At 39.9% G+C, this 24,399-nt stretch overlaps 1 protein-coding gene across 3 annotated transcripts in view; it reads right to left on the bottom strand.

Moving 5' to 3' along the window:
• LOC119728508 (peroxidasin homolog) overlaps positions 1-24,399 on the bottom strand; it is a 79,363-nt gene that overhangs the window by 40,842 nt on the left and 14,122 nt on the right. For all 3 annotated transcript variants that reach the window (XM_038200775.1, XM_038200773.1, XM_038200774.1), the window contains exons 2-3: positions 3,603-3,746; positions 71-214 (exon numbers count right to left, since the gene is read on the bottom strand). In XM_038200775.1, coding sequence (XP_038056703.1) covers positions 71-214; positions 3,603-3,746 — 288 coding nt within the window. The remainder of the gene's footprint in view (positions 1-70; positions 215-3,602; positions 3,747-24,399) is intronic.

The following is a 24,399-nucleotide window of genomic DNA, read 5'->3' as shown; positions in this document are numbered from 1 at the left end:
TGACTGTTGTTTTTCACATTTGAAGACTGACAAAACAGCATTTTGAAGAGGCAAGCTTTGAGCAACTTACAGTCTCTCCAGCATGGGCAGGTTACTAAAAGTTCCCGGCTTGAGTTCCTGAATCTCATTGGAGTACAGATACAGCTGCTCCAGGTTGACTAAACCATCAAAGGCTCGACTGTCAATATCCGTTATTCTATTCTTGTAAAGATAGCTGCGGAATAAAAGAAAAAAAAAACTTTCCGGTTCAGCTGTGGCAGCTGGACAACTGTCGTTCTTTTAAATGCTTTAAATGTAACTAATTCACTAAAAAAAAACAATGATGTGATGTTATTGTTCTTTTCTCATAATAAAACACAAATGATTTTCCCATTTTAACCAATTTAACAATGTAGATGTACGAAGGCCTTCATTCAAGCAATAACGAGGAATTCTTGGAGGGTGTTAGTAGGTTAAAACACTCGGTAGCACGCAGTTCATGGGCACCCACGAATGGCGCGATCCTCATGTATACAAACGCTACATGCATGTATGAGCACAGGCGTATCTAAAGTTACAAGTACAAATGCAAGGGGGTATTTTTTTTCGCGTTGTTGTATTATGTATGGCAGCCAATTGACTAGTCAACAGCTTAGGCTCGAAATGACGTCGCAATTTCTAAAGTTGACTCCGATTGGTTGGCATGCAGGGTTGCATAAAATTTGCACGCTCGTATATATCTGACGTTCGTAGTGTGGCTCTGCACACGTGAATGTCTGATCTTCAGACTATGTACCCCATGCCTCTGAAATTTTTTTACAGAGTCTTTACTTTTTGAGCTTTTCTGAAGGGACTCGGAGAAGAATGTACATGAAATAATAGTAGGTATAAAGTTCAAGATTACCCTCAACCAAATCCTCCTCATTATTTAACATGTTTGAACAACTGGTAAGACATCATGACCAATGCTATCAAACTTGAAGTGGGTATGCTTAGGAAACGCGGACTTCCTCCAGGTACCAACACAGGAACACGATTTAAGGAAAATTAGATCACTTGGCTAAGGAGTGGTACAGAGAAAAGGGAAGTTGGGACAGGAAATTTGTTAGGTGGGAAGACGAAGGATGAGTCAAGTTACCGGAGAGGTTTGGTATCCAAGATGATTAAGCTGTTGGAATAGAGTTATCAAACAGCTAGTTCGCGCTCCTTTGACCTACATGTAGGATTTCAAATTACATACACGCTTCAAATTAATGGTAGAGTAGATCTTTTGCAGCTATCCAAAAAGTAACTGACAAAATTATTGTTGAAAAACATACTTGGTTTTAAGATAGTAATGGCACTAAACTCCATGTGAAATTATTCCTTCTGGCATGCTGTCATTGTGAAGAAAACAATAACAGAAGGTAATTTCTAAAGATGTGTCTAAAGACGTTTTTTTGAAATTTCCGTTAGTAGTTCGTTTTTCATTCGGCGAAGCCATGAATGGGTGTGCGCAAGCGTTGACACGACGCACACGTGCGCAAGGTTGCTATAATTCGTCAGTTCAGTGCATGCCATCACGTAGCTGATGACCTATTTTACCAGCAAATCGTGATCGTAGTGGAGCCTGTTATTGCACAGTTCTTAGAGTTGCCGCACGATTCCAAAGAAAGTCACACACAAAAAGTTTTCAAAATGGTGGGTGGAGGGGATTCAATGACTGTTTCATGAACGAACAAAATCGTACACAAACAGCCATCGTAATTGCTGCTATTATCCTTGTCCAAGATGTTTAGATTATTTGAAACGTTGCGCAGCTATGCCAAGTTTTGTGAAATTGATCGTAATTTACTGCGCAGCTGCGCAACAAATTTGTGTAAGTTACACACTGTTTCGTGAAATCGGCTGCACGTATGAGAGACCTGGTAGATCAAAAATTATGCCCAACTCGTAAATCCTCCCAAGGTCTGTTCACAGAGGACCTAGTAACCTGAAAGGATCTTAATTTGCCTCTCTTCCCCTTCAAGCAAGATGTCAAAATAATCACCTCGGCAACTAATTGATACAACCTTTCTGTCTTACACGACCTGTGGAGTGAACTTTTAAACTCTTGTCTCAGGATTACAGGTGGATATGTATGCAGACAAGTGTTAGGTAAAGATATGCGCGACCAGCCAAGTTGCTTCACTCTTAAGACTACAAACAAGCTGCTTGAACATCCGGACCATCACAGGAATTTAAGATGCTATTTTTAACCTGCTGTTTAAAGTTCCCCATGCCCCAATTATTTTTCCCCACCCTAACTCCCTTGGGTGTTTTTGCAAGGAACCATCCTCAATCCTCCAAAATCCTCCAAAATTTTGTACTTATGTTCAAATGAAGGATACCCAGTGCCTCAATCCTTCAAAATCGTCAGACAGTCCTGCCTCAAAAAATGCATTCATCCTCAATCCTCCAAAATCCTCATGTGCTTCAACACCATTTATCCTCAATCCTCCAAAATCCTCCAAAACCACCATGAGGATTTTGGAGGATTGAGTCTCCCCATGCTACATAATGTTTCCAGGAATACAACAGTTATTCACTTTTGAATGAGACAATGAAAAAATAAATCTGTCTACATTTAAATATGGAATAATTACATGTAATTTACATTTTTTTTTTTTCATCTATGTTACTTGTGACTGGACTTGCGACTGGACTTGCGACTGGACTTGCGACTGGACTTGCAACTGGACTTGCGACTGGACTTGCGACCGGACTTGCGACTGGACTTGCGACTGGACTTGCGACTGGACTTGCGACTGGAGTTGCGACTGGACTTGCGACTGGACTTGTGACTGGACTTGCGACTGGACTTGCGACTGGACTTGCGACTGGACTTGCAACTGGACTTGCGACTGGACTTGCGACTGGACTTGCGACCGGACTTGCGACTGGACTTGCGACTGGACTTGCGACTGGACTTGCGACTGGACTTGCGACTGGACTTGCGACTGGACTTGCGACTGGACTTGCGACTGGACTTGTGACTGGACTTGCGACTGGACTTGCGACTGGACTTGCGACTGGACTTGCGACTGGACTTGTGACTGGACTTGTGACTGGACTTGCGACTGGACTTGCGACTGGACTTGCGACTGGACTTGCGACTGGACTTGCGACTGGAGTTGCGACTGGACTTGCGACTGGACTTGCGACTGGACTTGCGACTGGACTTGCGACTGGACTTGCGACTGGACTTGCGACTGGACTTGCGACTGGACTTGCGACTGGACTTGTGACTGGACTTGTGACTGGACTTGCGACTGGACTTGCGACTGGACTTGCGACTGGACTTGCGATGGACTTGTGACTGGACTTGTGACTGGACTTGTGACTGGACTTGTGATGGACTTGTGACTGGACTTGTGACTGGACTTGTGACTGGACTTGTGATGGACTTGTGACTGGACTTGTGACTGGACTTGTGACTGGACTTGTGACTGGACTTGTGACTGGACTTGTGATGGACTTGTGACTGGACTTGTGACTGGACTTGTGACTGGACTTGTGATGGACTTGTGACTGGACTTGTGACTGGACTTGTGATCCATCACAAGTATTTAACAACAACACTGTTAGCGAGGGGAGATACTCACAGATACTTAAGATGATGCAGTCCATCGAACGCTCCTCTGGGTATCCTCCTGATGTTGTTGTGATTCAGGAGGAGAGTGTTGAGTGCTGTCAGACTGGAGAATGCACCGGGCGGGATCTCTGCGATTTGATTGAACCGCAAATCTCTGGACAAAAAATGCACAAAAGAAGAAAGTAATGATCATTCTAGTAAGAATATTGCTTCCTCACATCAATCTCAACTGTTTTGTAGCATCAGAGCGTCAAATTGCAATTACTTTATGAAATTAGTGTCACATGGTTACTTTGGTGGGACTCGAACCCACGACCTCCTGCTTACTAGTGCAGACATTGTACCACTCGACCACCGAGCTTGTTGGGGTCAGCTGACTGGTTCAAATCTGATATAGCAGCAGGTACCACAACCAATCACAATTTTGTATAACGGAATAAACGAAACGGTTCCATAGTTTGTGGGGAACAAAACTGCTACAGGTAATGTAGCTAAACTCTTTTAATGATCTAAAATATATTTTGTTCACGAATGTTTAAACGAAGTTTGTCAAGACATGAAACAAATGATCTGCCGTTTGTTTTACAATACAGAAGCAATAAAAGTAGGCTAAGCGTATATTTTACAGTGTTTTATTTCAAGATTGAGAAAGTAGGTCTTCCCGTCTGTAAGGAAAGTACCCATGAAACATTTCAGACTTTCGGAAGAACGGTAGTCGCTAGGAAAACTAGATCCTGATGATAAGTTGACAAATATATTAGTGGAGAAAGGGTATTGACAGTTGACATTTGAAATTTGGCAAGTTCATCGGGAATTGAAAGATTCCGCACGTTAACTTCAAAGGTCACAAACTGTCTACATAGGCAACTACATGTACATACATGAATGTATCAATAACTCACTGTCAAAATTCATTCCCTAATTTCATTACTAGTCTAGAGCCCTGTATCCTCTCACACAGAAACAAATGAGTGACAGTTCTGGGTTACTTCAGGACCCACTGTTTCCATGGCGATTAAGTAACCTTTCCAATGATGCCTTGCAGCATGTGGCACTGTCCCTACACTGCCTTCATGCTTTTATGGACGCAAACATTTGCAAAGGTTTACTACAAAACTCAAAGGGACTAAATATGTGCTTGGCCTGTTTTTAACAAGTACATTTGAAACCGGCTTGGAGTCTGGACGCTGATAATGGCCTGAGCCATTATCGGATGTGTAACCAATTGAAACAAAATGTGGACTAACTGCATTTGATAAATTGGGGGCAGTATTTTAAAAATGTCAGTTTTTTTCCAATGATGGTCAGCTGACCATCGTTGGAAATTGATACAAAAGTTCCACTTTTCTAGAAAATGACAGCACACCAGGAGCCACGATTTCACAGGATGCTTGAGACTATTATTCACCAACAGTATAGTAAGGTATTTCACAATAATTTGGTCGTTTTGTTTTTGAAGTTTGCAAATGTTGTATAATACCTTTAATTAGTTTCAGTTCAGTTTTTCCAACGATGGTCAGCTGACCATCGTTGGAAATTGATACAAAAATTCCAAAAATTGAACATGACAGCACACCAGGTGCCGTGATTTCACAGGATGCTTGAGACTATTATTCACTTACAGTCAAGTAAGGCATTTCATACTAACTTGGTCGTTTTGTTTTTTGATGTTTGCAAATGTTGTATATTACCTATAAGTTCTAGTTGAAGTTTTTTTTTTCAACAATGGACAGCTGACCATCGTTGGAAATTGATACAAAAAATTCCAAAAATTGAATATGACAGCACACCAGGTGCCATGATTTTAATGATGCTTGAGACTGTTATTCACCAACAGTCAAAGGTATTTCATAATACTTTGGTAGTTTTGTTTTTTGAAGTTTTCAAATGTTGTAACTTTACCTTTAAGTTCTAGTTTATCTAGAGGTTTATCCAAGACGAGATTGCATGCAAGTCTACAACACCAGTTGACCTCAACTTGACCCTGCAGGTCATTGACATACATTACCTCCATTTCATACCCGGCTACCCCCAGGCCCCAATTATTTTAACAGAAACTCTTGATCACTTCAAATACACAAGAAAAGAAAAAGCAGAACACTCGAGCCGTAAACCTCCTAATGCTAAAATTGATTTGCAATCTAATTAAAAATCGGCCTTAACAGCGGTGATCAGTGTGACACTAACTACATACTCCAGGCGTGACACTTGACAATTTATCAGCTCGGGAGTGAAGCGTGACAGGGTCTGGTAGAGAACTTGTTTTGATGTTACTCCAGGGATGCCGTTTTTACAGTCAAGTTCCTCAAAACCTTTCAACGACCAGGCTGAAATCTGAAAACGTCTCAACTAATGCCTTATGGCTTTGTCCCAATTGTTGGACTTTTTACTCTCTTTCCCCTGACGGCGATAAAGAAGTGAATTTATGCGAAAAAACAGTTGTTCAAACAAACTGCACTTGTGTGGGGAAGTTAAGGTTACACCTTGTCAAACAGGAGCTGGAAGGAATTAAATGTGCAAGTATGGAATAATTTTGAGAGTAAAACATGTCCTGCCAACTCTTCAAATTTTAAAAGCGTTTGAAGAAACATCACAAAATATTGTTTTAGATAGAAAGGGCATCTCATTACTAACAAAATGCTTGATTTTATTTTTTGGAAGTAGCTTGTCGCATACAGACCTGCAATTTAGTTTAAGAACTTACTTATATTAAAGAAATAAGGCGAGTGGTAAATGTATCTTAGCCCTCACCATCACAAATCCTCCAAAATTCTCTTTGCAAAATGGAGGATTTGGCAGGATTGAGGCTATGGGAAAAATGTGTGGCTGATTTTGGAGGATGCACTGTGTCAAGGTCTTGGGCCGGACCTTGTGTTGTCTATGCTCAGCCGTGTATAAATTTAGGCCTAGATTACATTTAAAAACCTCTGCACTGCTCCAGGATGTCACTGGCACTGCCTCAATATATTGACAGTGATTGCTGGAGGATTTTGCAGGATTGAGGCAGTGGTCTTACGTGGAGGCAGTTGGAGGATTTTGCAGGATTGAGGTTGCATCCTAGCACAAATGCCAAGGAGTAAAACTTCAAAGAACAAGTGAGAATTTTCCGAAGACGAAGAAAACAGGAACCCTGTCTTGGACAGGCCTCACTTCACCCAATTTGCAACTTCCAACTTCGAGACTTCCGGAACTTACACAGGACAACCTGTGTTGCAGTATCCTTTGGGATTAAGGGATTAAAAAACCTGGCTGTTGTGAACAGATTGACACTGTTGCAAAATAAGCCGCTCGCTGCAAATCACAAAAATCCGGACACTGTGCTCCGGGCAACAGTTATTATAGCTGCGTTATTGAATCTTATCAAAATTGCAGATCTCGTCCAAGGAAAGTATTTGGCATGATGGTTATTACAGCCGACAAGACACCCAAATCAGCCCATTTCTGAATTGTTAGGAATACAAAATATACAGCGCATAAATTGAAAAATGGAATTACTTTAACTTTGCTTGCCGTTTGTGGTTTAGAGGATCCTTTAAATTTTCAATTAGACCACTCACTGGTTGGCCCAGCTGGAGTTAGCCTTAATTTAGACAATTCGGTTCCGCTCGTGTTAGTAAATGTCACGTTGTTAAAAGCAGCATTTACCGCAAGTTGGCCGCGGTAATGCCTTTAAATCAAGCGTGCCATGCCTGCACATTCCCCACCATTTCAACCCCTGTGTGAGGTCGGAAGGTCAAGTGCATACAGCATACAATGTGCATCCGTCCCTGTGATTTCATTGTTCTGTAGTCATTCATAGATTTATTTTTGAACTCTAGACCGACTCAGTTTGCGACCCAGCTGAACTACTGATACAAGTGATGCAAATTGCACTTGGAATTTGCTGTGTGTTTACATACATGTACATAAATTTTTCAATAATTTGATTAATTTGATAGTTTCAGATATTAAACTGGACAAGAACAGGGTATCTACAGGGTAAGTAAAAAAGGAAACCCACACGGCGCCCCCCCTTTTTTTTTTTTTTTTTTTTTAAAGAGGTCTACATGTAGCACTTTTCAGAATTAGGATATGAAAGCCCAATTAATAAGCTTTCTTTTAGAATCATTCATATCGCTCATATAGTTTTGCAGTTATGGACTTTTAAACAGAAACACAGTTTTAAAATTTTGTCCATGGATCACAATGGAGTACGGAAGTGAATACGTCACGCGCACAAATTGTGTGTGAAAGACATAAGCGCGTAATTCAGCCCGTGAACAACACGCGCGCACACTCCATTTGTTTGCGCTAGACTTTCTGGTTCTAAATGACGTCACACTTCGGTACTCCATAAAGGTAAGTGATATTTCTGCAAAACGAAAACAATTCTCATAGCCAAAACAAAACAAAAATCAGAAGACTCTCATAACCATGATACCTGGCACTTATCATAACCTTTATTTTAACACCTTCTGCTTCCAATGTTAAAATAACATGCTTTATAATGTCAAGAGTTTATAGTCTTGCCCTGCCTTCTACTTGGCTACCCGGAGACGCATGGGATTATTCTGATATCATTTTCAGGATACGACATGGTTTCATTTTACTGCAGTAGATGTCGATGAGTGATTTGAATGATTATGTTACTACAAGAAAGCTTATTAATTGGGCTTTCACATCCTAGATCGGAGAAGTGCTGCATGCAGAAGTACTTAAAAAAAATAAAAAGGGATTTCCTTTTTATTTGACTCACCCCAAATGTTCAAAGAGCCTTGCTTTCTAAAAATGAATCCATAGCCTTATTCAAACTCTCGGATATTTTGTTCAAACTGACAGAATTAGTCAAGGCAAGGTACAGAAATACATAGATATGACTCTCATAATATTTTAATAGATCCCTAGACTTGACCTAGTCCTACAAATCCAATTATCCCAATTTCCTTACAAGAAACCCCTCCCCGGCTAAATCTGCTACAACCAGTAACCTTCAACCCATTTTACACAGGCTTATCGTCCTGTAACCAATGCACCATTAAATTATTCCCATACTTCTCAAGGAACTGGAACTTCCAGCTCGGCCAGACGTAAACTTCCTAAAAAGTTCTAAAAGAATTCTAATAGTTATGACACCTGGTTTTAACCTGTGCTGTTCTTATGCCAAAAAAGATTTCACCCACGAAAGCTTTGGATAGAGACCAAAATAATATAGTTTACAGATGACTCGAAACTTGGAAGAAACCTCGACTCAACGGAAGAACCGATGACCTTCTTTCTGGAGAACAATTTCAGGAAAAGTTCAAGGAAAAATCACGGTTTGATGTTTTGGCTTAGAACAGAGACTCACATGGTCACACAAGGGACACGTTCAATTCCATTCAACATACAACAATTTAATGTACCTTGCTCCAGTGTTAAGAAATTGTTCTCTTAATTCTACCTTAAGAATGTGCCGTGTGATCTTTACTGGTGAAAGTTTTATTTGTATTTGATAACAAGAACATATTTATTTCATATGATTTCAAACTGACTACGCACATATAATAATCTTAAAAGTTGAACAAAGAAATTGACTGGAGCCGGGGTTTGAACCAGCAACCTCCGGATTGTCGTTTTGGTGCTCTACCAACTGAGCTATCCAGCCCTACATGTATGTTGGTGGTTCCCCATTTTGTCAATGTCTTTGTTCAAGGGGCGCTAGTCCAAGAAGCCATAAACCTACAAATGATATAGCCAGGCATAACGCCGATAGGTCGCAGGTTCAAACCCCGCTCCAATCAGTTTCTTTATTAAACTTTTAAAAACAAATTTATTGGCATGTTTGACAATCATGTAAGACTTAAATTGAAATGTAAGACATTTATATACAAAGAACAAAGGAAGAATGTTTTCAGTTAAATATGCGAAAAGTTATATTGTACCCCAAAGACCTTGAACAAAACATCCAACAGATCGTAAAGGGAGTTCCCCTGGAAGGAAACAGATGGGAACAGAAAGTTGACAGTCCCCAAGAAGCACATGGGACACAGGGGACGAGACATTGTGGAGAGATTAAGAGTTTGACATTCGCAGGAAGGAAAAATGATTTGGCTGGAGAGTTAAACTCAACCGTCAGTTTCTGATCACACCCATGGGCGACGTTAAATTAAAACGTGAAAAGGGGAAAGGGAGTTTGGGGTGAAAAATGTATTGCCCAGGTTTGGTGCGGCAATGTACAGATTCTGGGTTATCTGTGATGTACAGTTTCAAGCATTTGGTTTCAGGGAAGGGGGGGGGGTTGGAGGGGGACGGGATTGTGTGGGGTGAGGGGTTTGAGTGGGAGGAGGGGGGTGAGTGGGGGAGGGGTAGGGGTGTATGGGGAAGGGCTATATTGGAGAGCCCAATTTTAACAATGAACTCATAGTGCAACCAATGAAAGAGGTTGAGACGTAACAATCTCATATCCCTCAATTTTGACACTTTTTTTTTTAAGTGATCATACAATGTATTTTTTAATGCAATTCTTGAAACTCCCCCTTTGTGTCCCATTTAACCTTATTTTCAATTTTTGGTTTGCCATTTTCAAGGGTATTTTGGCCTTTTTGTTTTTATGCTAATGTGGATTTCCATATTTCATGCGATGTCATTTCAGGCAAAAACCTCAATGTTAGTTGTTACAGCTATTTCAGCACCAAAAAGTTGCCAGAATTTTGGTTATTTTGCGGTCGTACATTTTATGTTCTTTGGTAATTCATTTTTTAAAGAAGTGCACTTTTCAATAAAATTAACCAAAAAGGCATGTCAAATAGTTTTTATATATTTAATAGGAGTAGAATGTTGCACAAATGTATTCCCAAGAAAAAGTCATTTTCAGGGACGCTTTTACTAGGGCACAATTATTGTACATGTACATGTAAGTCCAATGACAAAGCTTATTACACACCCAGCAGCTTATTACACACCCAGGCAACAAAGACAACTGTAGTCCTGGGTTCTATCGTCCCACTGACTGACTTCAGCATAAGCTAGGACGACATCAAGGTGAACCAAGGATCCCTGCACATGACGTCTAGGTCAAGGTCATGATGAAACCAGACAGCCCTTCCCCTACTGAGTCGGAAGTGCACGTGTATGACTATGAATGTTTACGAAACCCCGGCTTCAATACCAGCTTAAAGTGCACATCTATGACTATGAATGTTTACGAAATCCCGGCTTCAATACCAGCTTAAAGTGCACGTCTATGACTATGAATGTTTACGAAATCCCGGCTTCAATACCAGCTTAAAGTGCACGTCTATGACTATGAATGTTTACGAAACCCCGGCTTCAATACCAGTTTAAAGTGCAGGTCTATGACTATGAATGTTTACGAAACCCCGGCTTCAATACCAGCTTAAAGTGCAGTCTTTGACTGTAATGTTTACGAAACCCGGTACTAAAATCACAAAAGCTTGGAGCTGAAACCTGGCGCTAAAATCATGAAAGCTTGGAGCAGAAGCTGAAGGCAATGCCAGGATTTCGTAAACCTCCTGTGATTAATGAGGGTCTCTGTACAGATGAGTCAAGTGACACATTTTTGGAAATTTGCTTCAGTAATCTGTTTGCAATTGGGTGAATCCATCAATGGGTACACGCAAGCTACAAACATGCTCCAGAGTGAAATTCATTTCATGGCCCATTTAAGCTAGTCAGAAATCTTGTCAAACTGGATTTAAAAAAAAAAGAAGACTTTCCTACCCTTCCAGTAAAATGCTACAGCACCTCATGTCTTCAAGTCTGACCAAAAAAAGTACTTTATCGTCAGAGCAAAATTGATCCTGACAATTCTTGCTACCTACATACACACTCTTTAACAACCAATCATGGGCCATAACATAGCAACACAATCAAACTAAACCAAATCTATTCTGTGGGCTGATTCGGTTAAAATAAAAATCAATTGACGCCAAACTTGATTTTCGTCTGGTAAGTATAGTCATCCCCCTGTTGAAAAGCCTGAAATGCTGACTGACAGGGCATTTTGTTGGGATCACGCTGGAGAAATTCCTTCTCTCTAGGTGGTGAAGTAGCTTGCTGAGTTGCAAACATCATAAACCAATGATAAGTTATGTGCGTCTGAAAGCATCACACAGAAACATGACAACAACTTCTGTTTCACTTTCCGTGGCTAACGTTCTAAACTTAGAATGCTTGCATAGCATCATGTTAACTTTATTACCCGAAGTGAGGGACATACAATTTGTTTACAAGTTGCGGAAAATAACCGTGTCTAGGAACGATTCTAAATTGATCACGGCCAAGCGTAAAACTTGTAAATCACGGTGGGACATCACTTTGCAGTTTACAGATTTGAAGTTATGCGAGATGTGACGGTTACACGACATTTCGAGTGTTTGTTCCTGGAATCATGCTGATCAAGAACAGCTGTTTCCAGGTGCAATATCTATAAATTCTCTCCATCCTCAAATTTAGAAATCAAGTAAACAAACGATTAATTTCTACTTTACTGATCGACTCCTGAAGCACTTTTGCAAGGAATTTTTAGCTTCCTGATCCTCTGCTTTGCAATAAAATGATAACACATTCTTGGTGCTTAACTTTCAAGGGCATCAAATCCAATGAAGAGTAAAAGTGGAAGGGTTTTACCTTAATCCAGAAATTCCACATCCCTCGCCGATTCTAAACAATCTTTAATATTATTGCTCATAAATAAAACTTAGTGATAAACCTCCAAGCAGATTGACATTTTACTTTCAAGACTATAAGAGCAAGAATTCCTAACACTGTTTTAGATTTAGCTCTGTGATTGTGAATGCTGTTTATTCTGAGAAAACAATATTCTGGGATTTCGATTTCAATTCGAAAGTTGCAGAGTCCTATTTTGAATTGCGCCTGAAATCAGCATCCGGGACACGTTCTCATTCAGCCGATTGCAGCTACGCGATGTCACGCACTGTACAGATGAATAACAGCACTGTGTGCGTCAGGTCAATGCTTGTGCGCACCCATTCAGGGATTCGCCCGATTAAAAATTAACTACTAACAGAAATTTCCAAAAATGTGTCACTCGATTCATTTTTGGAAATGGCCTACTTTTATTTTCTTCAAAATGACAGCATGCCAGAAGGAATAATTTCACAGGGACTTTAGTGTCATTACTATCTTTAAACCAAGTAAACTTTGTAACAATAATTTGGTCAGTTACTTTTTGGATAGCTGCAAATGATCTACATGTACCCTACCTTTAACAAATGAATTGTTATTGTTACTCAATCACCTGATAAGAGAGTAAAATGCTATGACAGCAATTTGACAATGATATATCATCGGATAATCTTTCGACTGTTACGTGATTTATTCACAATCATTAGTGCTTTTCTTATCGGCCTAATCGCAGGACATTCTTTCGTCACCATTTGCGTTGACGAACACCTGGGTGCAAATACCTCATGCCGTTCTTGCGTTGATTGCCATGCGACCGACCACATTTCTACAAACACGTAATTATTATCCCACTGTACCGGTAACTACGTCACGGCTGATGGCAACATTTTTGACTTGTCACACAGTGTATATTTTAAGAGCGGCGGGAATGCGTGGCAATATTTATTGGTGTTTGTGGGACCCAAAAAAATCAACAATGGTGAGATGTGGAGTGCAGACTGTCATGATATAATGGAAGGCAATGTCAGTTTATTTCTTTTCATGCAGACGGATGTCTAGGAATAGATTGGTAGTCTAGTAGGCGATGAGATTTTTACTGGGCGGTTTAAGATTTACTGTCTTGCTATAAAAGGTCTGTTTTAGAAAAATCACAATTTTGTAGGGGAAAAAGTGTATTGGACTAAAATAGTGGATGAACAGGCATCATTAATGAGTTACCATCGGAAAGAAAATTGTTCTGTTTTATACCAGTACACCATCAATGATTCTTATATACTCTCCTACTCTACAGCTTATTCGATGTTAGTTTCTCTTAAAGAATTTTCATCTATGTAATTTTAACCCTAACTCTCTAGGCATGTTTGCCAGGATGCAACCTCAATCTTGCAAAATCTTCCAACTGCCTCCATGTAAAAATAGCATACAGCATCAATCCTGCAACATCATCCATTATTTCTTGAATGTGGTCCTCAGAGGGGTGACCACTGCCTCAATCCTGCAAAATCCTCCAGCAATCACTGTCAATATGTTGAGGCAGAGCCAGTGACATCCTGGAGCAGTGCGGAGGATTTCAAGTATAATCAAGGACCAAATTTACGTATGGCTGAGCATTAACAACACAAGGTCCAGCCTAAGACCTTGACACAGTGCATCCTCCAAAATCAGCCACACATTTTTGTGATAGCCTGCAAAATCCTCCATTTTGCAAAGAGCATTTTGGAGGATTGTGAAGGTTAGTGTTAAATATAAAAGACTAAAAACTGAAAAATGACTTTGTCTAACTTTCACAACTCCATCGCTACTAACGGCCGACTTCAGCTTTTTGGCACCGAGATATTCAGCCCCAAACCAGCGACAGGCCGATCTTAATTGTTCCTGTCCGATTGTTCATTTGTTGACAAATCATCACTTGTTGACATTACTAGATAAACCTCGCACCTCCACACAATGTAGACCTTTAGCTGTATGTACATTTACCCACTTCAGGGATTATTGTGCCCCCAAAACAGATTAACTTTCTGTTTGGCAACTGTGACAGTTTTATGGGACTTTTGCCACCTGAGCACACACACATGCTGAATGGTGCTTATTAACCTTTCATACACTTCTATCTAACAACTGTTCAATCATAGAGCTGTTCCTAGCGCCATAAATGTGACCAAATGTGACTACACGTACCTCCGTAAATAAAGGCCACACTTCCACCATGTACAAAAACATGTTGAACTTCGTCAAATTTTGATTTTCACATTAATTAGGCTTAGTTTGTAGTTTATTTTTGCTTTAGAAAAAGAAGCATACTCATTCTCTTTATAGGTTAATCAGAAAGTGCCGCCTTTTTCAGATGTCTGTTTTTTGTAAAATTTCCAGATTCGTTTGCAAACGTTTGCGTATCAAAATTTCAACATGAAATTTCACGAAAATTAGACATCTGAAAAAGGCAGCACTTTCTGATTAGCCTATAAAGAGGGTGAGTATGCTTCTAAAGCAAAAATAAACTACAAACTAAGCCTAAATGTGAAAATCAAAATTTGACAAAGTTCGACATGTTTTTGTACAAGTGTGGCCTTTATTTACGGAGGTAGTCCAGTAAATTGGCCACATTTATGGGGCTAAGCTGTTCCTTGCTAATACAGGCTACAAGTACCGGTAGGTCCCATGAGAATATTCATATTTGTTTTCTTGAGTTATTTTCTCTTAATTTCACAAAATAGTGAAACTTTATGCCATTTGACTAAAAATTCATTCCATCCAACCAAAACTATAGGGACAACGATGAAAGGTTTCTTTCTTTTTTTAAAGTATTTGAATATTAAATTAATGTTATTTTTCAATAATCATCTTGTTCAGGAGTTCACTCTTTGAAAATTTGATAGTGCTGCAAATGAACATAATTTAGAAAATTGTAACAAAATTAATCAATAACTAAATGTGAGCAGATTTTTTTCGCTTGTGAATAACTATTGTGTCACTGGAAATACAAAAATTTAAAAAATATAGAAATATTTTTGGGCTGAAATTTGAAAATTGCAAAAGGAGAACAACATGAATAATTTATTCATCAATCTTGTTTAATAGTGGGGAGTTAGTACAGTCATATGGCCTTCTGACAGTATTGCAAAGTACTGCTAGTTTAATACAACCATACTTTTCACAATCTTCCAAAAACAAAGCACTGAAACACATGATGTAAAAATTTGTAGAGTAAAGATGAATGTACGATAACCTTTCATCGACTTCTGGCCCGAATAATTTGCAGTGGCACGTTTTACAGAACAAGCGGTACAGAAATGAGAAACCTAATCTTGCGTTGCAGGTAACGAGTTGCGTCGATTTAATCCATTGACCTCTCTGACCCGCCACACATCTCCAGTGTCGGACTGCCCGCTAGCGATAACACTGATCGCTCTCAAAACCCTCCTTGGTATTCCAACGACCTAAAACTGAAACTATCCTCCGTGGAGATATTTTGTTTCCAGCATTCCCAACTCACCAGGAAGCTCTGGGATTGGTACGGTTGCCCGGGATTCTGAAAAGCTGTTCCCAAGATCAACTTTTACAAATTTGCTGGCATGCGATGCAAACATGCTTGTTGTTAAACTGATGATAGGACTTAATCGTGTTCGATAACTATATTTTCCAATATAAAAAAATCGGCAAAACGATATCACAATATTCAATATTATTGTCGGATCACACAAGCATATAAAGTGAATACTTCCAGAACTGCAAGGTTTTTACAAATCGTACAGATAGACCAAATATATAAAGTTGCTGGGCAGACAAATGTCAATATTTTTTAACTCCTACCACTACCAGTAAGTCTCCTGTCACAGAACGTTCAGCCCCAGTATTTCACATCATCTTGGCATGGCTAGATACCTACAGGGTGGGTTCAAATCCCTGAAATGTCATACGAAAAGGTGAAATTTAAGAGAATTTCGTTAACCAAGATCAAATGATTCTCCACTCGGCTGTCTGTCATCCTTGGCAGTCGCTTCAACTCTTCTTGACCAACTACGCCGCATTCATTTGATGGTATGGGAGACCCAAAAAGCTTGTTGAAGCTGCGCTGTAGTTGATCACGAGAGTTGAAATCAACAAGGCTCCAACACAGGGATTTTGGACATTGTGAAATTGCCATAATTTAAAACTGTTAGTAGCTTTAAAGTGTAATGTGAGAGTCATTCTACGATACTCATAAAATGAAGGCACTGAATACAACCAAATTTGAATGTGCTGTATTCCATTCAAACCAGTTGGTCCAAAACTTGTAATTTATGAATTATGATTTTTGATAAAACATCTAAACATCTCATTATATGCCGCTTCAACTCTTGAACCCAACTGCAAAGGAATGTTCTCCCATATACACACTGTGGCCCCACACTGCCACTTTACAAATTACTGGCGCTACAGCACATGTATCAAGTTAAGTCTCATGGTTGCAGGCCCTAGAGGATCAACCTTACAATGAACCCTAGGTCAGCTAGCAGGTGAATGCTACTCTGCAAAGTGAAATGACACTGCCTAGTAAATCATAGGCGATGAAATGCACTCAAACAAACATACTTGTCATATCTTGCCGTAAATAATCGCCACCTCCATCAAGGTCGGACCAAAATAAAACCGAGGTCGGGAATTGTGCATACAATATTCCTGACTCGGGTCAAAATGTGCATACAATGTACTATTCTATGTAAACTTGGGTCAAAATGTATACAATGTATCTTTTTTTAATTTGTTTTTTATTGTTAACTGATATGCATACAAAGCAAGGTCAGCAGCATGTGTGAATGTAATCTTTTTGATTGTAATACGACAAGTTGGGAAGGCAATGCATATTTTCACACTGGAGCCTCTCAACTGGGGTGCTGTGGTCCAATGGTTACGCTGTTCGACTCGTGTGCCGTGGCACATGGGTTCGAATCCTGACCATGGGAACATGGTGCTTGTGCTCTTGAGCAAGGCACTTTACCATTATTGCTTCGTCCTTCGGATGGGACGTTAAGCCGTAGGTCCCGTGTGTTGTGTAATGCACGTTAAAGAAACCAGTAACACTTATCGCTAAGAGCCTTAGGGGTTTGCCCCGGTGTTTCTGGCAGTGGCTGCTTTTAAATGCGCCGCAGCACCATGTAAACCCTTAAAAAGGTGCTACATAATGGTTCTCATATTTTTCTGATGTACTTCATTTACCTGTCTCTAATAATAGACATAATTTCCAGCGCCTTGAGTACCTAATTGTTGGTAGATACGTGCGCTATATTAGACTTCATTATTAACCCGGGATGAACTTATCCCTCTCTACTGCTCCAAGATGTCACTGGCTCTGCCTCAACCTATTCATTGCTGGAAGATTTTGCCGGATTGAGGCAGTGGTCATCCCTACAAAGACTACATTCAAGAAATAACGGAGGATTTTGCAGGATTGAGGCTGTGTGCAATTTTTACATGGAGGCAGTTGGGTGATTTTGCAGGATCGAGGTTGCATCCTAGCAAAAATGCCTAGGGAGTTACCGTAGGAATAACGATCTTTCCAAGTACATGTTTTTTTAGGGCCCAAAAGAGGACACTTTGGTTCAAAATGTTCCTTTAAGGTCTGTCCATGAAATAAGGAAACTTCAGCACAATAACAGTTGGTAAGTCCAAAGTCTGCGGGAATTTCAACATTAGTAGGCCTTGTATGGTTACCTGGTAGCAATCAGTAATGGCTACAATACAGCTATAACTTTATAAGGCCAAGGTTAAAAAGCCAAGCTACAACATCAGTTGATTGAATCCAGTCAACGCAAACAATACGGAATTAAAAACACATGTTTAAAACAGATTTCACTAACAATGACCGAGGCCGGCAAGTGACCCTGGTGAAATAACAGCGAGCGCTCATTCATTTCTTATTCCACAGTCAAGGCATGTAAATCGACAAAGGGCTTGAGGTACAAAATGCATACAAAATTCAGTCAGTAATACTATCCTGCGATGAAATTTCATCATGTAAATGAAATTTCAGCAGAAACTTTTACTTTGCTTGTAACAGAATCTGGCTGTTTTTCTGGCAATAAATCAAATCATGCATGAGGACAGGTCATTTTAGATTCTAAGTTGAAATGGGAAATATAGACCCTAGTGGTCTGCATTTACTAATAGTACTGGAACTGCGTACCCTATACACGAGTACCTGTGTACCCGTACAAGAAACGTCAGGGAGTCAGGTTGGCGTAGCAGTACTTTCCTCGCCTTCCACCGCTGTGGCCTGGGTTCGATTCCTGCCCCGGACCACATGTGGATTGGGTTTTCAGTCCCGACGTGATTCCGTGGGATTTCCCCAGAATATTCTTCTGGGGTTTTCCTCCCACCTCTAAAACTGTAATTTCTTCTCATTGTCTTCTCTCTACAGGTTTCTTCAGGCTTGTGAGCTACAGTGCCTGGGGCGCTTTTGAGGAATCCTTGGTTTCATTACCAGAAAGATATCTTAAAACTGTCAAATGTACTGCTCATGGGAACACAACTCCATTACAATACCTGACAGCATTGTGTCTAAAATTGAGAATTATTGTATCATTCTGTCAACCAATTGGCTTTGTCCGTCCAACGAAACTGTTGCAAATCTTCAGTTTCAACGCTTGAGCGATCCACAACTATGCGTATTGAAATGATGCGTTATGAATCGCATAAGTGTCTGAGTAATCCTTCAGCCTGCAGGGACAGTAGGAACAATTGTCATGATAACAATCGGGAAAGACTAGACCACCAAAAGACCTTCAAACAACCAGACAGTTAATAGTCAGAGAAGACCCTCAAAATATTTGTTTTGCTGATTTCTCATCTAAAAGTATTTACTGCAGCCAGATGACAGTAAAATGAAAAAGTCAGGATTTCATTGAGATTACAGACATTTTTGTAACAGCTGGCAGGATTGTAAACATATTGTAAATCCAGGTGTTACTGTAAACTTGCGTCACTTGAGAACCGTCGACAAGTATTTTTGACTGACAGCAAAGGTTGTCGCCAGGCATTGAATGGATTCTCCACGTTCTTTTTAAATCTTCATGTACTTGTCAGATCTCCCCTTGCTTCAATAAGAACCAATAAATCTGTGGTTACTGTGGTATGGAAGTTATGGAGCCTCTGTAAATCCCATCCCAAACCACAGAATCCCAGCAAACAATGCGGGACACTTGTTTTTCTGAGTTGGAGAAAGTGTTTACCAGTGCAGTGGCGAAATCTACCTGTGGTTGTACTTTTTACTGTCTTTGTGCCAGGGTGGGAGATTTATTGGGTGAACTCTGAGGTATTTTGGTGCAGTAATTCCTTACAAATTCCTACTACAATGCGTTTTTGGAAACAGTCTAGTAAACAGTGATTTTAATGGGTGAGGACACGGAACACTTGTCAAACGGACAAAGAGTTTCAACAACCCAAATGGACCATTACTTCAGGAATGCCTAGATTGCTAGCTGTCATCAGTCCAGACCACTTTCAATCCAATGTTTACTGCCTTGGCAAATTGAAGAGAAAATTATAATTACCATTCAGTTGACTTGAAGACTAAAGCCGTGTTTCGCACTGGACTTTTTTGGGTAAAACTAACAGAGACTGTGGTCGACTTTACCAAATTAAGTCCAGTTCAGATAGCCATTAAACTTCCCAAATTGTCAAGTGTCAACTGCCAATTGTAAGTTTAATCCGTAACGGTAAGTTTTACAGGGCCGAAATTAATTCACATGTGGACGCACAGTAGAATAACTGCAATGAAATGTTAACAGTCACTCGCGGTAACTTTTTCAAAATTTAAGTCCAATGAGAACGCGGCTTAATACATCTGGACTAACAATGTTATTCTTCCGCGACCCAGTTAGCCCTGTAAAACTTACCGTTGCAGACCATAATATTTACAATCGACAGTCTACACTTGACAATTTGGGAAGTTTAACTGCTGTCCACACTGGACTTAATTTGGTTAATTTGACAACAGTCTCCGTAAAGTTGACAACAATTTCTGTTAGTTTTACACACACAAAATAAGTCCAGTGCATGCAAACTGAGAGGCAAAGTTGCAGTACGTACACATATGTTGTAAAAATCTCTAACTTGGCGATGAAAATGTCTGATTTTGAACTATTTTACAAGCAATAACAATCCTTCCCTTGATAAGTCTTGATCCCCTTTTCCACACTGTTGCAGCATCTGACCTGCAACATTTGAACAGTGTATTTTTACACCAATACCCTACCAGGATCCAGGGTTCAACTTGATTCCAAAGGTGGAGTTATTTCCTGAACTACTAGTCTGCGTTTTTTTTTTTACTCCATCAATAACTTGCAAGCTCAGAGAGCCACACATTCAACATTGTAACTTCCCTGAAAGACCTGAAAATGTCCATAGGGACATGTTATTCACATGACATGTATCATGCCTACAAGGGCTGGGGCCGAACAGTCTGTAATGTGAACAGGCCCACAGGCTAAATGCAGTCTAAATGGGCCGTTGGATTTCCGAAATTTCATCTCCAGAAATTGCCAACGAACTTTTACCAGAAAATGATGTAGGTAGATTTTTTTCCATGACATATGTGAGGCATTCTGGCAAAATGAGATGGACACAGGTCGTAGTGGAGAAAAATGCAAACAACAACAACAACAACAACAACAACAACAACAACAACAACAACAAAAATGAAAGGGGGTGATTTGTTTTCTTCAATATTAAGATCTATTCATGTCTCGTCATGACTTGTGATGGACTTGTGATTGCCTTGTGATGGACTTGTGCTTGTCTTGTGATTGTCTTGTGATTGCCTTGCGTTGATGGGGTTGACATAAGTATGATGGACTTGTGATTGATTTGTGATTGATTTGTGATTGACTTGTGATGCTCTTGTGATAAACTTGTGATGGACTTGTGATTGTCTTGTGATTGCCTTGTGATGACCTGTGGTTGACCTAAGTATGATGGACTTGTGATTGTCTTGTGATTGTCTTGTGATTGTCTTGTGATTGCCTTGTGATGGACTTGTGGACTTGTGGTGGATTGTGATTGACTTGTGATGGATTGTTATTGCCTTGTGATGGACTTGTGAAAGTCATATGATGGATTGTGACTGTCTTGTGATGGACATGTGGTCCATGTACCTCACTTCAACACATACATGTTTGTGTATGGTGGATCGTTCCATTAAGGAGACAGGTGAAATCTAATTCTTTGCCCCCTCCTCCTCTCCCACCCCTTCCTTTATTGGTACAGGTAAAGACTCCCCAGCCACTCAACTTTAGCTTATCTAGGTCATTGGTCCTGTACTCATTGTCCTTCAAGCTATCTATTTTGGGGATTTCTTTGTATCTTTGTTGTGGTAGACTCCTTGCTGTCTGACACTGTGAGTCATTTCCTGAATTGGTGCAACCACCATCTCAACTTTAAAAGGAAAAACCACAAGGACTGTCTCAATTAATGAGACAGAAAGCCCTGTGTGAATACAATGATCAACAACCACAGTTGATGACCAATTTTACAAATAAACCTTAGGCTAAACCAGAAGACATCTGTGCACCATGTGTTACCACAGTGCAGTAATTCTGCATGAAAAAAATCTCCTTCCCCCCCCTCTATTTTTGGTGTCTGCAACCTCCTGTAAAAAGGCTCTGATATTTAGTACGGCAGCGCAGATAGGTGATGGGATTGTGCCTTTGATGATACAAGCATGGCATTTGGCACACAGTCAGAATATGTCATGAGAAAGATATCTGGCTATAGGGTCATCGCAGATTTGTCCTTTGAAAAAAGATAGGTATAGAATAACCAGCACTGCAGCCATTTTGAAAATTGTTAAAATTCCCCCCCCCCCCACTTTTAAAGTTGGATATCATATCGTTTGTCCCCCAACTTTTTTTTGTACCCGAATAAAAATTGTAGTGTACTATAATGATTCTTATCATTCTACAGCTCAGAATAGCTGATTCAATGACTCCAAACTCAAAAATGATGTTTAAAATGTCCCCCCCCCCCCCACTTTTGAGAAGCGATTGACGCCCTTGAACAGGGGCTGATTTTTTCAGTCGATGTGTCTTTCAAGAATGTACTGCGAGAAAAAAATAGCAACTTAGAAAAGGAATCAATTTTTGGGGGATGAAACTCCAAAATAGCTTGGGGAATGAGCTTTAAAGTCTAAAGATGAATTATACGCCTTCACACTTGGATTAAGAATTCACACTGCAGTATATTATTACATAGCTCCTGACTTTGAAGATATGATCAACGCAAATTGAGATACTTGTGATAAACCCTTATGTCATTTCAAACTGCACCTGCGTATTTTGTAGCATACTACTGTACATGTTTATCATCACTACGTACGTCACTGAAATTCCATCTTGAAGTAGTCTCAACTAAGTGCATAGCTAGATGGCATGATAACTGATGGCATATCAGTTATTCCAAATCAACTTCTTTAGTCGATTAAATTAACTCTGCACAACGTGAAACACATGGACTTTGTACGCAACTGGAACAGGCAATCGTTGATATCATACTGGGAAAAAAATGAAAAAAATTAATTGGACAGGTAAAACAAACCTATAAGACTTAACCCTCTTTCAGGCTAAGTAAAAAAAAAAACCTGTTTCACGTCCCTGCACGCTTCTTTTTCCCAGAAGACTCCTTGTTTTTTAGTTTGTTCAATCATTGATTTGCAATATATGTTGTCTGTTTTATTTCTTTCCAGCAAGTTCATAATCTGGTTGAAAGGGTGATGGTTCCTTGGGACACAAAAATATCAGCAAAAGAGTCCAGAAAATGGAAGAAAGCATCCACCACTTTGGAAAAACCACCATCTTGGAAAAAAGGGCAACCTCCATCCTTTTTCAAAATGCCCAGATGAGAAACTATTTTTTTGTACTTAATAATTTACAATAATAACATTTATAACACGCCTTTTTCCAAAGGTTACAAAGATACCAAAGACTTGAGAATTCTAAATTTTCAGCAAAACAAGTGAAAGAGAGAACAGAGATGTTTTCTACATTCTGTGCCAAGTAGTCCTTTCAGTCAAAATCAATCAAGTGACTGTTTTCAACTGTTAATGATTCCCAGCCTTTATAAAGCAGGATTGACTGGCTATGACTGTTGATTTGGCTGTGGGTAATTGATAAGCTAGCTGTGCCCTGCTTTGTCTGTTCATGGTCTGTTGACTGAGTTTGACTAGTCACAGTGCTTGCTTGACATATGATCTGACTGCTGGTGACTAGCCTGTGTTAAAAGTATATGAATATATGTAGCAGGGGAAGTGGATGGAAATTTTGACTGGCTGTGACTGTTTAAATAGCAGGAGGGTTTAAAAAAAAAGGGAAAAAAAACCCCACTTCACCCGAAAAGGTCTACACTTTATGAACTAGAGGTCAAAATTGTCCATACCAATCAACCAATCCCCCAAAATATACAGCCAAACCCCAACTCCTCAAGCATCTATTTGAATACAGTAACAAGTATTTTCCTAACTACTTTAAAATACAGTCCACATCATAAGCGGCTTATAGAGCGAGCTGTAGGCATGACTGGAGGTTGCATCAAATTCCAGCCGCGACCGAGACCACTGTGTCAATACAGCTGCCACATTGAGGATAAGTCAACTGTGATGGCATAGCTTGTTGGGAATACAACATAACACTTTAACATAAGCGCAAGTGGAACACGACATAATGTTATGCGTTTGTGTTGGCCGAGTGGTACCGGTATGTGGGACGTAGACGCACTACATTTCTAGTGTTCCACGAGCGCGAGCATGATAACAACTTTATCTTCAAGCAAACTTGACGCGCAGTAAAGATGGAACACTCATGCTGTACACAAACTTTTTAGCGGTTATCCTACTGCGTGTATACAGAAGGAACGGCGCGCGCATCTTGGAATAGCGTGAAACGCAGAATGCGATATCGCCTGTGCTATTACACGTAGGTATAATATCACACTGCTGTTGCCATGGATCGACCAATCAGGATCGAGGATTCAAGTTTGCTTGAAGATAATGGCTGTTATCATGGTGTTATGGGTAACATTGTTAATTAAGTTCACCAACTACTGTGCCAGTTGGTTAAAGCTGCGCATTTTTAAATACGTGTATATTAGTATTACAAACTTTTGACTCGATCGAATACTTGAATATTCCATTTTGAAATGAACTGATCAAGTGA

This window comes from Patiria miniata, unplaced genomic scaffold (genome assembly GCF_015706575.1).
Source record: "Patiria miniata isolate m_02_andy unplaced genomic scaffold, ASM1570657v1 HiC_scaffold_20, whole genome shotgun sequence".
Lineage (NCBI taxonomy): Eukaryota > Metazoa > Echinodermata > Asteroidea > Valvatida > Asterinidae > Patiria > Patiria miniata.
This window is presented reverse-complemented; position numbering and strand designations above follow the sequence as displayed.